The following is an 18,221-nucleotide window of genomic DNA, read 5'->3' on the forward strand; positions in this document are numbered from 1 at the left end:
CGCAACGTTGTAGAGGCGTGTCAGCCATGACAGCCCCACAACATCCAGAGCCTTTAAGAACTCTGGGCGGATCTCATCCACCCCCGGGGCCTTGCCACCGAGGAGTTTTTTAACTACCTCAGTGACTTCGACCCCAGAGATTGGAGAATCCGCCTCAGAGTCTCTAGGCCCTGCTTCCTCAATGGAAGGCGTGTAGGTGGAATTGAGGAGGTCTTCGAAGTATTCTCCCCACCGACTCACGACGTCCCGAGTCGAGGTCAGCAGCACGCCATCCCCACTGTAAACAGTGTTGACGTTGCACTGCTTCCCCCTCCTGAAACGCCGGATGGTGGACCAGAATTTCCTCGAAGCCGTCCGAAAGTCATTCTCCATGGCCTCACCGAACTCCTCCCACGCCCGGGTTTTTGCCTCAGCAACCGCCGAAGCCGCGTTCCGCTTGGCCATCCGGTACCTGTCAGCTGCCTCCGGAGTCCCGCAGGCCAAAACGGCCCGATAGGACTCCTTCTTCAGCTTGACGGCATCCCTTACCGCCGGTGTCCACCAGCGGGTTCGGGGGTTGCCGCCACGACAGGCACCAACGACCTTACGGCCACAGCTCCGGTCGGCCGCCTCAACAATGGAGGCGCGGAACATGGTCCACTCAGACTCAATGTCCCCCGCCTCCCCCGGGACGTGGGAAAAGCTCTGCCGGAGGTGGGAGTTGAAGCTCTTCCTGACAGGAGATTCTGCCAGACGTTCCCAGCAGACCCTCACAGAGCGTTTGGGTCTGCCAGGTCGGACCGGCATCTTCCCCCACCATCGGAGCCAACCCACCACCAGGTGGTGATCAGTTGACAGCTCCGCCCCTCTCTTCACCCGAGTGTCCAAAACATGCGGCCGCAAATCCGATGACACGACTACAAAGTCGATCATCGAACTGCGGCCTAGGGTGTCCTGGTGCCAAGTGCACACATGGACACCCTTATGTTTGAACATGGTGTTCATTATTGAAAATCCGTGTCGAGCACAGAAGTCCAACAATAGAACACCGCTCGGGTTCAGATCAGGGGGGCCGTTCCTCCCAATCACGCCCTTCCAGGTCTCACTGTCATTGCCCACGTGAGCATTGAAGTCACCCAGTAGAACGATAGAGTCCCCAGAAGGAGCGCTCTCCAGCACTTCCTCCAGGGACCCCAAGAAGGGTGGGTACTCTGAGCTGCTGTTTGGTGCATAGACACAAACAACAGTCAGGACCCGTCCCCCCACCCGAAGGCGGAGGGAGGCTACCCTCTCGTTCACCGGGGTGAACCCCAATGTGCAGGCGCCCAGCCGGGGGGCAATAAGTATACCCACACCTGCTCGACGCCTCTCACCGTGGGCAACTCCAGAGTGGAAGAGAGTCCAGCCCCTCTCGAGAGGGCTTGTACCGGAACCCAAACTGTGTGTGGAGGCTAGTAGTGTGTTGAATGCACGTATGCTGTCATAATACTGTGTTAATTTGTGTTTTTTGCGTCCCTGCAACATTCTGTTCAGATTATTTAACCATGAATGCAAGGTCCTGCAGCCAAAGTGGGCACGGTAATTCCTGAGCAGGTTTTCCCTTTTCTCCATAAATTCTCCGATTTCACAGCACCATCACTGACATCTCGGCTCCTCGGACAAACCAACATTTCATTTAACTTCTGTTTTCTCAGTTCTCAAAAGTCAAAGTCAAAGTCTGCCTTATTGTCAATTTCTTCACATGCCAAGACATACAAAGAGATCGAAATTACGTTTCCCACTATCCCACGGTGACAAGACATAGTACACAATATACATACAAGTAAACAACACAAAAAGTAAAAACAAGAATGCAAGCTGTTGGCTTCGAGGAAATTCAGGTCCACCATCCGGCGTCTCAGGAGGGGGAATCAGTGCAACGTCAACACTGTTTACAGTGGGGATGGCGTGCTGCTGACCTCGACTCGGGACGTCGTGAGTCGGTGGGGAGAATACTTCGAAGACCTCCTCAATTCCACCTACACGCCTTCCATTGAGGAAGCGGGGCCTGGAGACTCTGAGGCGGATTCTCCAATCTCTGGGGTCGAACTCACTGAGGTAGTTAAAAAACTCCTCGGTGGCAAGGCCCCGGGGGTGGATGAGATCCGCCCGGAGTTCTTAAAGGCTCTGGATGTTGTGGGGCTGTCATGGCTCTACAACGTTGCGTGGACATCAGGGACAGTGCCTCTGGATTGGCAGACTGGGGTGGTGGTTCCCCTCTTTAAGAAGGGGGACCGGAGGGTGTGTTCCAATTACAGGGGAATCACACTCCTCAGCCTCCCTGGTAAGGTCTATTCAGGGGTGCTGGAGAGGAGGGTCCATCGGGAGGTCGAACCTCGGATTCAGGAGGAGCAGTGTGGCTTTCGTCCTGGCCGTGGAACAGTGGACCATCTCTACACCCTCGAGGGTGCATGGGAGTTCGCCTAACCAGTCCACATGTGTTTTGTGGACTTGGAGAAGGCGTTTGACCGTGTCCCTCGGGAGGTTCTGTGGAGGGTGCTTCGGGAGTACGGGGTGCTGAGCCAACTGATAAGGGCGGTTCGGTCCCTGTATCACCGATGCCAGAGTCTGGTCCGCATTTCCGGCAGTAAGTCGGATTCGTTCCCAGTGAGGGTTGGACTCCGCCAAGGCTGCTCTTTGTCACAGATTCTGTTTATGATTTTTATGGACAGAATTTCTAGGCGCAGCCGAGGCGTTGAGGGGGTCCGGTTTGGGGACCTCAGCATCGCGTTTCTGCTTTTTGCTCTCGCTGGAACGGTTCGCAGCCGAGTACGAAGCGGTCGGGATGAGGGTCAGCACCTCCAAATCCGAGTCCATGGTCCTTGATCGGAAAAGGGTGGAATGCCCTCTCCGGATCGGGGATGAGATCCTGCCCCAAGTGGAGGAGTTCAAGTATCTTGGAGTCTTGTTCACGAGTGAGGGGAGGATGGAGCGTGAGATCGACAGGCGGATCGGTGCAGCGTCGGCAGTAATGCGGACCCTGTACCGGTCCGTTGTGGTGAAGAGAGAGCTAAGCCAAAAGGCAAAGCTCTCAATTTACCGGTCGATATACGCTCCTACCCTCACTTATGGTCACGAGCTATGGGTCGTGACCGAAAGAACGAGATCTCGGATACAAGCGGCCGAAATGAGTTTTCTCCGCAGGATGTCCGGGCTCTCCCTTAGAGATAGGGTGAGAAGCTCGGTCATCCGGGAGAGACTCGGAGTAGAGTCGCTACTCCTCCACGTTGAGAGAAGCCAGATGAGGTGGCTCGGGCATCTTATCAGGATGCCTCCTGGACGGCTCCCTGGGGAGGTGTTCCGGGCATGTCCCACCGGAAGGAGACCCCGGGGACGACCCAGGACGCGCTGGAGAGACTATGTCTCTCAGCTGGCCTGGGAACGCCTTGGGATCCCCCGGGATGAGCTGGACGAAGTGGCTGGGGAGAGGGAAGTCTGGGAGTCCCTCCTAAAGCTGCTGCCCCCGCGACCCGACCCCGGATAAGCGGAAGAAGATGGATGGATGGATGGATGGATGGATGGATGGATGGATGGATGGATGGATGGATGGATGGATGGATGGATGGATGGATGGATGGATGGATGGATGGATGGATGGATGTTGCATCAGTTACATTCTCAGTTTCTCGTTTGTGTTTATGTAATGTTAGCATTCCGTATCGTTTAGCCTGTTGTTGCCTGTTCATATCCGTTCTTGGTGTTGGATTTTGTCAAATAAAGTTCTCCCAAAAAATGTGACTTGTACTCCAGTGCGGCTTACTATATATGTTTTTTTCTTCTTTATTATGCATTTTATGGCTGGTGCGACTTGTACTCCAGAGCAACTTATAGTCCGGAAAATACGGTAATTGAAGTCTTATTCAATAAAATATGACTGAATCTGTAATAGTTTAAAACTCATTTGATCCAACACTGTTAAAATAGTTTTAGCAGATGCACGTAAAGCCACATACAAATCCTGATAAGTAGAAAGCATTTGCTGGTACAAAGGTAACTGTAAAAAACCTCATAAACCTAGTTTAATTAATTCAAGAATATACTCAATTGATGGTTTCATAAAAAGTGGTTTAGGTTGTTCACTCACCTTGTTGTACTCCACGTGCAGTTTGTCTTGCTCATTCTCCAGCTTGTCTTTTAAGGTCTTCTGTTCAGATATGTTGTCCTGGATCTGGATCATTCGCATATTACGCTCTGGATATCAATGGGACAAAATATCAATAGCAAGATCAATCTATGTAGCAAAATCACATAAGAGTGTACCAATGGCAAATATTAATTCTAGTGATTGGTAAAATTGTGTGTCTTTAAGGTCTCTCTGCCTCATCTTGCCTCACAATCATGAATTATATGAAGAAAAATATGCTGTTATAAGCAGGAATAGGCAATGCTGGTCTTCAAAAGCCTCAGTCCCACCTATTTTAGAAGTTTTCCTCCAACACACCAGATTCAAATGATTAGGATTATTATATTTTTTGTCCTTTCCTTGTCCTGACTGTTTTTGCCTAAGCACATTTTAATGCTCACGTGGGCAATGACAGTGAAGCCTGGAAGGGTGTGACTGGGAAGAATGCTCCCTCTCAATCAGAACCCGAGTGGTGTTCTTTTATTGGACTGTGCACGGCACAGACTGCGGTTCGATGATCGACTTTGTAGTCATGTCATCGGATTGACTACAAAGTCATGTCATCGGATTTGCCAGATGTTTTGGACACGCAGGTTAGGAGAAGGACGAAGCTATCAACTGATCACAACCTGGTGGTGTGTTGGCTCTGATGGTGGGGGAAGATGCCGATTCGACCTGGCAGACCCAAACATATTATTAGGGTTTACTGGGAATGTCTGGGAGTCCCATTTCAGAAAGAGTTTCAACTCCCACATTTGGCATAACTTTGCCCACATCCCGACGAAGGCGGAAGACATAGAGTCTGGGTGGACCATGTTCCATGCCTCCAATCTTGAGGTAACCAATTAGAGCTTATTCAAGTGTATTCAAGTTGTAAGGTGGTTGGTGCCTGACGTGGATACCAGCGGTTAAGGATGCTATCAAGCTGAAGAAAGAATCTTATCGGGCATTGTTGGCTTGTGGGATTCTGAAGGCAGCTGAGAGGTACGGGATGGCCAAGCGGAAAATAGCTCAAGCGGACGCTAATCCAAAAACTCAGGTGTGGGAGCCGTTTGGCGAGGCCGTTTGTCACAGATTCTGTTCATAATTTATGGACAGAATTTCTAGGCACAGCAGAGGCATTGAGGAGGTCTGGTTTGGTGGCCTCAGTATTGCATTTTGCAGATTATGTGATGCTGTTGGCTTTTTCAAGCTATGATCTCTATCTCTGAAGCGGTTCGCAGCAGAGTGTGAGGCGACTGAGTTGAAAATCAGCACCTCTAAACTTGAGACTATGGTCCTCAGTCAGAAAAAGATGGAATGCCCTCTCCCGGTAAGAGATGAGATCCTGCCCCATGTGGAAAAGTTCAAGTATCTTGGGTTTTTGTTCATGAGTGAGGGCAGGATGGAACGGGAGATCAACAGGCGGATTGGTGCTGCTGTGATGCGGACCCTTTATCGGTCTGTCGTAGTGAAGAATGAACTGAGTCGAAAGGCAAAGCTCTCAATTTACTGGTTCAGTGACATTCTAACCCTCACCTATGGTCTGAGTCTGTCACAGATGGACACACAATTTCACTGATGACTGACACACGCCCAGCTTGTCTTTTGTATGTTTATTGTGCTAAGTTCCCTTTGGACGTAAAGTGTGTCTTTGGTGTGGGAGTTTGGCGGCAGGTGTTCACTTGCTTAAGTCACTCCCGCCACATGTACCAGAGAAGAGGCGGGGCATTTTTCATTGAAATAAGGGGTAAAAAAAACACTTGATTCATTTCCTAAGCAACAAAGAATGACATAGCAACTGGAACTGCTTTCTTTTTGTTATCCCTCAAGCCCTGCCAACTATGGGACCAGCAAGAAGCACAAAGCTGCCCATGAATTCCGCAGCCTTCTTGGTCTGAACAACTGCGGCTTGCATGCTACTATACTCTGTAGCCGTGGTACACTGCTTAACGCTCTGCTCTATCAATGTGCAAGGCCCAGCTTCAATACCCATAGTGGGGAGAATTTTTTGGGAGGTGAGGGGGGGAATGACAATAGACTGATGGAGGGAACTCCTTTTAAAATAACGAGGAATGGATTGATGATGACGGAAGACTGCCCAGATCACGGTCAAAGAACGAAGGATGTACTGACAAAACAGTAAATTGTTCACCTCTTGTTTTTTTAACTACCACTGAACAAGCTATCATCCCATTACTACTCTAGTTGGCATAAAGTAGCTTACACCAAAACACAAACCAAGGACAAAGGAATGTGCTGGGACTTTGAGAGGTCCACATATTCTTACCTAAGTAATAATTGACAAAGTCTGCCGTGAGTGCAGGCTGCTTGTGTTTCCTACGGCCATCCATGCTTGCATTGGTGTCAGATGTGTCCACCGGGAAAATGTCTGTGCTGATGCCCATCAGCTCTGCCTTTCTCATTAACTTCCTGATGGCTGATGCACTAGAGGTCAAAGGTCGTGGCAGCTTCTCCCTTGGCACCCATGCTTGAGGTCGTGTGTTCCTGGACAACTCTGCTTTTGTGCGGTATTGTTGTAGGCGAGTTGTGATCCGGCCCTGGTGCAGATGCATTAAGCATTTAAATCAGAGAAAACTACACTTGTATTTCAATGTGCAAGTAAATTATAGTTCACAAGTAGTGTTGAATATCCTCCTGGAAATAAGCACCTTATGTAACATTGTGTGCCATCTTACCTGAGCTTCGGGAGTGAGCTGTTTCTCTCGCTCAAGCACCGACACCTTACAGTATGACTGCAAAGCCAGGTAGTTTTTTCTTTTCCACTTCCTATCAAAGCGGTCTGCATGCTGCTTGCAATAAGCAAAAAATGGATCTGCAATATCCTACAGGATTAGAACATATTTACATTAATTTGAGTGTTATAAATAGATGGGGATAGTATCTGTGTGTTGGAACCCTTTCATTTCCGGAATTCACTTTACAAGAAAGCAAACACTATACAGTGGGGAGAACAAGTATTTGATACGCTGCAGATATTTCAGGTCTGGAGACTGGCTAGGCCAATCCAGGACCTTGAGATGTTTCCTACGGAGTCACTCCTTAGTAGCCCGGGCTGATCTTGGTGAGAAGACAACAACTGTTGGTGCATTAATTAAAAATAGGAGAAATTCAAGACAACGGTCAATCTCCCTCAGTCTGGATCTCACCTCGAGGGGCATCAATGATCATGAGGAAGGTGAGGAATGAGCCCAGAACTACACAGCAGGACCTGGTCAATGACCCAAATAGAGCTGGGACCACAGTCTCAAAGAAAACCATCAGTAACACACTATGCCGTCAAGGATTAAAATCCTGCCGTGCACGCAAGGTGCCCTTGCTCAAACCAACGCATGTCAAGGCCCATCTGAAGTTTGCAAATGGCCATCTGGATGATCCAGAGGAGGAATGGGAGAAGGTCATGTGGTCTGATGAGACAAAAATAGAACTTTTTGGTTTCAACTCCACTCGTCGTGTTTGGAGGAAGAAGAATGATGAGTACAACCCCAAAACACCATCCCAACTGTGAAGCATGGCGGTGGGAACATCATGGGATGCTTTTCTGCAAAGGGAAAAGGAAGACTGCACCGTATTCAGGGAAGGATGGATGGGGCCATGTATCGTGAGATCTTGGCCAACAACCTCCTTCCCTCAGTAAGAGCATTGAAGATGGGTCGCGGCTGGGTCTTCCCGCATGACAACGACCCAAAACACACAGCCAGGGCAACTAAGGAGTGGCTCCATAGGAAACATCTCAAGGTCCTGTAGTGGCCTAGCCAGTCTCCAGACCTTTATCCAATAGAGAATCTTTGGAGGAAGCTTAAAGTCTGTGTGGCCCAGCAACATGCCCCGAAACCTGAAGGCTCTGGAGGAGATCTATATGGAGGAGTGGGCCAAAATCCCTGCTGCAGCGTGTGCAAACCTGGTCAAGAACTACAGGAAACGTCTGATCTCTGTAATTGCAAACAAAGGTTTCTGCACCAAATATTAAGTTATGTTTTTCTGATGTATCAAATACTTATTTCATACAATAAAATGAAAATTAATTATTTAAAAATCATACAATGTGATTTTCTGGTTTTTTGTTTTAAATTCCATCACTCACAGTTGAAGAGTACAAACCGGATTCGGTTGAAGTTGGGAAATTGTGTAAAATGTAAATAAAACCAAAATACAATGATTTGAGAATCCTTTTCAACCTATATTCAATGGATTACACTACAAAGACAACATATTTAATGCTCAAACTTTCAAATAATAACTTGGAATTTCATGGCTGCAACACGTGCAGTAGAAGTTGGGAAAGGGCATGTTTACCACTTCGTTACATCACCTTTCCTTTTAATAACACTCAAACGTTTTAGAAGAGAGGAGACTAATTCTCTTAGCTTCTCATGTGAAATTCTTTCCCATTCTTGCTTGATGAACCACTTCAGTTGTTAAACAGTCCGGGGTCTTCCCTGCCGTATTTTACGCTTCATAATGCGCCACACATTTTCAATGGGAAACAGGTCTGGACTGCAAGCGGGCCAGGGGAGAACCTGGACTCTTTTACTTCGAAGCCACGCTGTTGTAACACGTGCAGAATGGGGCTTGGCATTATCTTGCTGAAATAAGCAGCGGTGTCCATGAAAAAGACGTTGCTTGGATGGCAGCATATGTTGTTACAAAATTTTTATGTACTTTTCAGCATTTATGTTGCCTTCACAGAAATGTAAGTCACCCATGCCATGAGAACTAATGCACCCCCATACCATCACAGATGCTGGCTTTTGAACTTTGCGTTGATAACAGTCCAGATGGTCCGCTTCCTCTTTTGTCCGGAGGACACGACGTCCAGTGTTTCCAAAAACAATTTGAAAAGTGGACCCATCAGACCACAAAACACTTTTCCATTGTGCATCAGTCCATTTTTACATGAGCCCATTTTACATGAGCTCAGGCCCAGAGAACCCAGCAGCGTTTCTGGATGTTGTTCATAAATGGCTTTTGCTTTGCATGGTAAAGTTTTAACCCGCACTTACTGATGTAGTGACAAACTGTATTTACTGACAGTGGTTTTCTGAAGTTTTCCTGAGCCCATTTGGTGATATCCTTTACACATTCATGTCGATTTTTAAGGCCGTGCCGTCTGAGGGATCGAAGGTGAAGGAATGAGGTCGAAATACAAAAAGTCCTGCCTCGCTACAAAAACAGATATGCTCAAACCTCATTGAATAAAGTACATAAGCAGACAAGTATATTCACATATTAAATAAATAAAAGAAACATTTGAAGCATATAATTATACGTACACACCAAATCAATAAAGAAGACATAACTAGACATTTTTGATAAGTGGTGATGAGAAAGGTTTTTATAACTTTATGATCTGATATATATATATTTCTGAGGACTTTGAAATAACAAATGACTTTTGATATATTGCCTAAATAGCTTAATGACCCTTAAGGAACTGTGGAATGCATGCCTGATGTTTTTTCTCTGAATCATGGACATGGCCAGAGTCGTCTTGACCGTTCAGTACTTGATTGTATCTTATGTTTTGACTAATGCTAGACGCCAGTTTTTGATTACTACTGAACGCTCTGCACAGAGGGAAATAGTTTGTCTAACAAAGAAAAGATACGGTTGAATGCGGTACGACAGTGTATGTCCAAGATTGGAGAAGAATGTTCACAGGAAGGTCACGTGGAGATAAAACCAGTGGGTGCCAGAAGGAGCCACCCGAGAACTCGGCCAAAGATGATTGCCAAGGCCGAGAGACGGGATGGAAGACAACAGCCTCTCCACACACACACACACACACACACACACACACACCAACAGCCCCCCACCAACACACCGAATCGCCCATAACCAGCACCACTCCCATGGAAGCAGACTCTCCTTCGAACTTGCCCCACCCCGAAGACTCATCGCCCATCAATCCCAGCCCACAATGTGCTACTGAATATAAAATTGATCTAACAACCTTGGACTTTGCCTTTTCTGAATGGAGACTTTCCGCTCTTGAAGGGCCCAGCGCTGTATTGTACTTTCCTGAAAACAGAGCTTTCTGAACAAGAATTGTGATTGAACTCAACCAATCTGTCTAAGTCTAATTTCTGCTTCAGTGTCTTTGCATTTTCCTAAATCTGAAGAAATCAAACGAGCACGCAGTGAGTAAATTGGAGAACAGGTGATTGGCAAAGGCTTTTGCCGTGAGGCGCAGATAACGCGCTCCCTAAATTGTGGACAAAATCCAACAAATGGTGACCATCCGACGTGATTTCTTCAGCAGGAAAAGTGCATGCTCCACAAAGGATTCTTCGTTCTCCGCTCTTGCTCAACAGTATTGCAGTCCGATCGGCACAAAAGGTAAGGGGGAAACTTTTTTTCTCTCTCCCAGTTCAGCAATATTGGGGAGTGAAAGCGGAATACAAAAATTAATAATTTCAGCTCTGTGTTCAGGAATGGTGGTTGTATAGAAGTGTGTGTTTGTGTGGAACTTGGTAAAAGTGATTTGTGGAAAAAATTAAAAATACAAAAACAGGTGAAGGCGTCGCTGATATAGCAGTACGGATGCCGAGCGACTCCAATAGTGTGACCTTAGAACATTATAGGGCTGTCTAAGGCGAGGGACATCTGGGTTGTCCGAGTCGTGGTGAATTAAGAGAAAGGTGGTGAGGACTTTGTCTGATCAGCAAAGGGCGTTCACACCGCTGGAACTTGTGGGATGCCAGTGACTAGCATATGGGCACCTGAGTGGCCTCAGTAGTAGACACTTAGGAACTTATACTGTTGCCTAAGGTCGGGGTCGATTGGATCGGCCAGGCCACCAATACGAGTCGGGGACTCGTGAAAAAAAAAAAATTAAAAAAAAATGGTGAAGGCATCGCTGATATAGCAGGACGGATGCCTGGCGACCTCAATAGTGCGACCTTAGAGACTTATATTGTTGTCTAGGGCGAAGGGTAACTGGGTTAACCAGGTCGCTACATAATTGTTGAAGTGTGTCTATGATGATATTGTGTGGAAAGCAGGCTTGGCTGTCAGATGGGACAGCGGCGCAGCTGAAGAAGTGAGTGATTAGTTGTGGTGCTGTTCATGGGATGGAAGTGATGATTTGTGGTTCATGATCATGTTGATTTTATTTAGATTTTGCATGAGAGTTGGAGTCAGAAAAATGGCTTAACAAGAATTTGATAAAGAATGTATATTTAATTAGCATGAAGGTTATATCCCATTGTGTGGTGGGGTTAAACTGTAACCATTTTTGTTTTCAAAAGGGTGCGGCTCTAAAGTTTGGGCCAAACGGTCAGGTGGGCACAAATGCATATTTTGGACAGAGGTGGGGGGTTACATTGGTGGCGAGGCTCTCCGCACTTCAGTTGCCTCCCCCCCCCACCCTTGTTATCAGCTGGGAAGATTGTCATGTCTATGTTGTGGGCCCGTGTGTTTGTTTATGTGTATGTTTGTCTTTGTGTATCAGTTCGTTATAAAGGATGGAATTGCGTTAAATTGGTGCACGGAAACGGTGTGCTAGACAATGGTTTATCAGATTTGCATTGTTAAATGTAAAAATTAGAAATGATAGAATAATCTGAGGGTTGTGGTCAGAAACTCGTCCAACGAGGAGAGTGCCCAGCCCTCATAAAAATGCGAGAGTAAGAGAGAACATACATTGTAGAATTGGATAAAATTAAATTATGATTGCAGATTTTAAATTTAGGAGGAATTGTTGATTGGTTATGACATAAGACTGTACAAGGACACATGTAAGGATCAGTCAAAGATTTGAATCACTTAGAGTTAAAAACAACAAATAAAAATGACATTGCAAGGGGGCACTTTTTATCAAAAGAATACCAAGTAAAGTATTAAGTAGTGGGCATTTGTGATTGGGATTAAATTAAGGATAAAATTAGGTTAATGATTAGAATTCAATGGTGCTCTACACAAAAAGGCTAACATTTTAATGAGGAAATATTTGGAGTACTGTGTGGATTCACATATGTCATGGTTTTAGTTGATTTGGTTTTGATTGTGGTTTGAGTTTATTTTGTTTATTGTTAAGGTGTTCCTTGTTATTCTCTTATCCCCTGCATTGTAAATGTCTTCTTTATGCAGATAGGTTAACAGGCTAGGAATTTAGTGAGGAGATAATTGATCAATTGATGGGGGTTAATAATTGTCCAAATCCTAGTCACATGTTTTGAGGGACCACAGCAACAGCATTATATTTAATTTGCAGGCCATTATTTCGTATGTGATGACAGTGTCTAGATAAGTAGACTGTTTTATCAAAAATGTGAGAGTGAAGGAGGAGGTTTGATTTGTAATCTGGCATTTGGGTGCCACTTTTAAGAGTCTGTGCAGGAGCATAGATTGTTTTTGTTTGTTTTTAAAGATATATTTAACAGTTTATCTCGGTGCAGTAAGGATATCGCAATTTTGAAAGACTTAAAATTAAAAGCAAAATTCCATTTTAATTCTGACACATGCCAGCTAACATGAGGATGGGAAATAAATAAAGGAATGAATACTAGCTCAAATGTGGCATGTGTTTTAAATTGGGCGATAAGACATTCACTTCCAAGCGCTATCCTTTAGCGCTGCTGACAATAACAACTTATGAGATGTTAAATCAAGGAGGAGTGTCATATTTGGAACACCGGCGCTGTATGACCTATAGATTGAACAATAACATTCACCGCATATACAACCATGTTGGTAGAATGTTAAATTACATTACAGTTTATTACAAAGGATTTCGGAACTTTATTTGATGATAAACACTGGAACAAGAATTTTAGCCGTGTTAATGGGTAGGGTGGATGGATTACTCGGAAAAAAAAAAAAAAAAAAGCATTTGATAAGGGCGGCTTGATAGTAAGATGATGAGTGTGCGCAACTGATAGGATACAAAATGTTAATAGGAAGATTTGGGGTGTAAGGAACAAATACTACACATAAAGACTGATAACATGAAGATAGTTTTGTGAAATTTGTGTCCCAGTGTGTTCTGCCCTAGCGCATGGCACAAGTCCTGAACTGAGTCCTTGTACTCTACTGGCTGCCTCAAAATCAACAGAGGACTGTCCCTGGTCATGAGACACCTTTGACCTTTGGGAGAACAACAGGAACTATTATCATGCTTGAAGGGGGCAAGCACAGCTCTTCACAGGACAAGAACCATATAGTTGGTGGAATACACACAGTTGCAGATCAAAAAGAAAATGGACTGAAAGAACAAAGACAAGATGGACGCATTTGAGAATGGCGGACGGTCCAGCCCTGAATCATCATCATGAGAATCTAAGAGGAGAGGCTGCTAAAGACTTGCACGAGTCACATGAAGTCAAACTGGACACATTGCTAAAGACTGCTGAAGCATTACAAAGTTGGTGGAGTGTGGGACAAAAGGGATGGAAGTGTGTTTGGGTGCTGGGGCAAACATAACTGAGGAGTTTTGATAAAAGAGGGAATAATAAGGCTGCTTATTGACCCAAACGGGGATAAAAAACAAAATACATAGATATGGACAGTGAAGATGCACTGACAAATTATACGACAGCGTGATCAGAAACTTTGTAAAGTGGACATTGATCAATAGAAATTAAATCATTTGAATCATAAATTTTTATATGTAATTTAGCATTTCGAAGACATAATTAATCTAACTGAAATAATGAAATTTTATAATTGGACCAGTGAAAATTTGGATTCGGGCAACAGAAGGCTGAACTGCTAAACTTAATTGACCTTTATCAAAACAACAGAATTTAATTACACATCCACTGCGACTGATTTATAGGATGCATATTTCAGCTTGAAGGGGTGAGGGGCCATAAGAAAGTTGGAATTCTGGATAGTCAGCAAAATAGTAATACAGTAGGGCTTTAAATAACCAATACAATGACATGACCCTTGCGACAATTGATTTAAATGGCAATTTATGATAGGCACTTGGGGTTAGGATTAACAATCCATCCATCCATCCATCCATTACTGGTGCGGCTTGTCCTTACGAGGGCCACAGGTGATTAACAATAATAACTAGAATTATTCATTTCTGTAGAAATTGCGTGTGAAAGCGAAGAGGCTGAATACAAATTCGGGGAAAGCTACAAGATTATGTTTAAATTTGGAACGTGTCGAATTGGCTAGAAAATTGATAAAAATATAGAAAGAATTTTGTAAAATTGGGCGTGAATTTTAAAGTTGAAAATTTGAAATTTTCCACAAGTGAGAAGTTTTGGAATAGGATGAACCGTTGAAAAATTGAAATGGGTTGAGTCAGTGGAAAAAAAAAAAAAAAAAAAAAAAGGAAAACTAGAAGAAATTCGAAGGGAAAAAATGAAATTTTGCAAAATTTTACCGCAATGTTGGAAGTGAGGATGTGAAATTTGAATTTGAATCTAGGAGGTTAAAAGTGTAATGGAATAAATCAGATGAATTATGTGGAAGTAGTTAAGATAAAAATAAAATAAAAGGAAGAAGAATGCAGAAGAAGTTGAATAATAATAAAGTCAAGGCAATTCAAATTTATTTATATAGCTCACAAGCAAGTCTCAAAGGGCTCCAAATGTACAAAAATTGCCAATTTAAAATACAAGAACAATAAGTGTGAGGGCCACAATGATGATCATGACAGCAAAAATATTTCTAATTGCTTTTGATAGGTACAAAGGGGGAACATGGAAGGTTTTCAAAATTTGTGATATAGCGCGACTCAATTATCAAGAGTAAGTATTTCTTTTTAATTCTAAGAATTGGCATCAACAAAAAATGAGAACGATAATCCAAGGTTATAGTGTAAGTGGCAGGAGGAAGCTGTGTATATTTTTTAAACATTATTTTCAGTATCATTATTTCTTAGGAGGGTCAGTAATGCTTGTGAGAAGATGAAGGAACAAGGTAACAGTAAAAGGGAGTGCTCTAAAAATTTTTGGTTCTTTGCCAGAGGTAGTTATTTGGAGGGATGAATTTAAACTGAAAGCAAAATGGAACTGTTTAGTGGAAGAAATATGGGAAGGTGGAAATATTGAAGTTACAGCTCAACACAAAGTGTCAAATAGTCTAAGTGTGAGATGTGAGCAAACTAAATGGGGAGTTAAATCATGTTCCAGTATTATGCATATTGGCAAACGATGTGAGGACAGGAGACCAGACAATTAGATATTAATTTTGGATTTAAAATAAAAAAGGGAAATTTTAATTGAGGAGAAAATTTTGCGTAGGGAGGGTTGTTTTTACAATTTAATATTGTATGTTTTATGTGTGTGTTGTGGGATGACAGTTTGTCTGTAATGCTGTATGAATGTCAAGTCTGTACTTGGGATGGGGTTTGTGTATTGTGAATGGTTAACATGATTCAAGGTTGGGGTGATGTGATCACAGCAGAGGATAACATTCCTCTCACCTGAAAAATATAGAGATACTACAGATTTGAAAAAGCAAGATTGATCAAGGCTCATTTTGGACTAAATATGGGTTTAGGATTACTCTGGGGCACCATTGACAACAAAATACTTCAATGGAGAAGGCCCATTTCAAGATTGTGACCAGACGTGACTATACCAGCATTGACAGTCAAGACTCTGAGCCAAGACAGTGTATGACAACAACCTGACAGTGTGACGAAATGTATGTGACGGAATTTGTGATGACTTGCTTTGTTTTGATGTTTTACCTAATTGTATTGCAGCCTCTAACAGCAACCCAGGGAGCAGATTGTGCTTTATTTGTTAAACTTGCGTTTACTTTGCAGGTTGTCAACTGCAGTCTTGGAGAATTTTGTGTCATGTCTGTGAACATGCATTAACAACTAACCCCTTACTTTTTATAATGAGTTTGTAAATGTGATCGGTTTCATGACAGGCTCGGCAGGCTCCAATTTTCTATTTCATGCGTGTGTGGGGATTATTATTTTTATCATTATGAATTTTATTTTTTTGGTATTATGGATGTTTATTGTACGGAGAGCTGCATGCGCAGCTACAGGTGGGTGGTGGCTTTTGTTCATACAGCCATGTGAGATGCTGCCAGTCGAGTTTCAGGGACTGAGAATTGGTGATTCCAGGCTAGGATGGCATCTGGAGGTACACCGAAGTCCAGCTGGCGATGGGTATGTCACCATGGACATTGTTATTTTTACTTTTTAACAATGTGTCAAAAGGGGGAGGTAGAAAAAAAAAAAAAAAAAGGGGGGAATTGTGAGATTTTAAGTGTTTTCAGATTTGATGGTTTTTAAGTCTTCAACATGCTGGACGGAGGAGAAGAAGCAGCTTGGCAGAAATGAAGTGAATGGGAGACAACATCATGAGATGGAGCCAAAGCCTGGTAACAAGTGTGAAGAGTTTCAAAATAGCTTATAATAAACTGTAGACCTTCACAAGATAGGATCAAATAGGTGGGAGAGTATTAAATGTAAAAAATTAGAACAATAACATACAGACTCCAAACGAATTGGGGACAGGCGTTAAAGTTTGAATAACACATTATTCACGTGATTCATTTGCAGGATAAACAATGGAAGGGATTGATAAACTGAACAAATTTAAGATGATTGCGGAAGTATTATGTCGGAAACAAATAGATTCGACAAGTTTTTTCCCTATAAAATGGTGCCGTTTGGGTTTGAAGTACATAGTCGCTTCAAAGGAGGAAAAGCATGATTTAAGATACGTGATTGATCAATGAGAAGGCTATCCCTTGTACCAGGGGGATCAAACTCATTTGTTCACGGGCCGCAGTGTAGTCATAGCTTCTTTCGGAGGACCGGTATGACTGTCCTACCCAAATAAATGTGTGAGCACCTCACATTATATAGAGTAAAAGCTACAAAACAAACTGGCAAGTAACTTGCTTTCAAATCATCCATCCATCCATCCATCCATTTTCTGAACCGCTTAGTCCCCACGGGGGTCGCGGGCGTGCTGGAGCCTATCCCAGCCGTCATCGGGCAGTAGGCGGGGGACACCCTGAACCGGTTGCCAGCCAATCGCAGGGCACACAGAGACAAACAACCATTCGCACTCGCACTCACACTCACACCTAGGGACAATTTGGAGTGATCAATCGGCCTACCAAGCATGTTTTTGGGATGTGGGAGGAAACCGGAGTGCCCGGAGAAAACCCACGCGGGCTCGGGGAGAACATGCAAACTCCACACAGGGAGGGCCGGAGGTGGAATCGAACCCGCACCCTCCTAACTGTGAGGCGGACGTGCTACCCAGTGCGCCACCGAGCCGCCTGCACTTAAATAACTATAATATGTGCTTTCAAATCAGACAAATAAAAACTGGTCTAATATTTAAAAATCAAATATTATTAAAAGTGAAGACAATTTGCAATTCGAGTAATGACACGTGAATAAAAAGCACAATTTGTCTTCGCGGGCTGCATAAAATCATGTGGCGGGCTGTATCTGGCCCCCAGGCCTTGAGTTTGACACCTATGCCTTATACAAAGGTAAAGTAGGATTAGAATTTGATAAAACAGATATGGACATCATCATATTCCATTAGAGTTTAAATTGCTTGCAATACAATTACAAATTAGTTAACACCTGATTGATTGATTGATTGATTGGTTGATTGATTGATTGATTGATTGATTGATTGATTGATTGATTGATTGATTGATTGATTGATTGATTGATTGATTGATTGATTGATTGATTGGTTTATTGATTGATTGAGTGATTCATTGAGTGACTGACTGAAGGGCTGAGTGACCGAATGGGCAATCGTTTGATGTCCTCATTCGGTTTTCAACCATTGATCAACAAACCCACAAGAATCATAGAGAGCAGTGCCACCCTAATAGACAACATTTTCACAAATGTATTGTTAAAGAAACCGCAAGTGGTATTCTGGTAAGTGCCATCACGGGGCACCTCCCAGTCTTTTCAATCTTGGACTACGAAAACAACAGGCATACATCCTACTGAAGCCCTTTGCAGAAGAACACAAAATGAAAAGGCAATAAAAGATTTAGAAAATAAACTACACATACAGGATTGGAGCACGGTTTACAAGGAAACTGATGTAAATTCAGCATATGAGAGTTTCTTGAAAATCCTGCTGCCACTATATGACCAATATTACCTGCC

General features: G+C 43.8%; 1 protein-coding gene across 15 annotated transcripts in view; it reads right to left on the reverse strand.

Moving 5' to 3' along the window:
- phf14 (PHD finger protein 14) overlaps window positions 1–18,221 on the reverse strand; it is a 260,453-nt gene that overhangs the window by 160,138 nt on the left and 82,094 nt on the right. For 14 of the 15 annotated variants that reach the window (XR_007486408.2, XM_049743153.1, XM_049743155.2 and 11 more), the window contains exons 8-10: window positions 6,820–6,966; window positions 6,411–6,681; window positions 4,103–4,209 (exon numbers count right to left, since the gene is read on the reverse strand). The exons of the other annotated variant lie outside the window; for it this stretch is intronic. Coding sequence is in view for 13 of the 14 variants with exons in the window: in XM_049743153.1 (XP_049599110.1) it covers window positions 4,103–4,209; window positions 6,411–6,681; window positions 6,820–6,966 (525 nt within the window). In the remaining variant the exon portion in view is untranslated. The remainder of the gene's footprint in view (window positions 1–4,102; window positions 4,210–6,410; window positions 6,682–6,819; window positions 6,967–18,221) is intronic. 15 annotated transcript variants of the gene reach the window in all.

This window comes from Syngnathus scovelli, chromosome 15 (assembly GCF_024217435.2).
Source record: "Syngnathus scovelli strain Florida chromosome 15, RoL_Ssco_1.2, whole genome shotgun sequence".
NCBI lineage: Eukaryota > Metazoa > Chordata > Actinopteri > Syngnathiformes > Syngnathidae > Syngnathus > Syngnathus scovelli.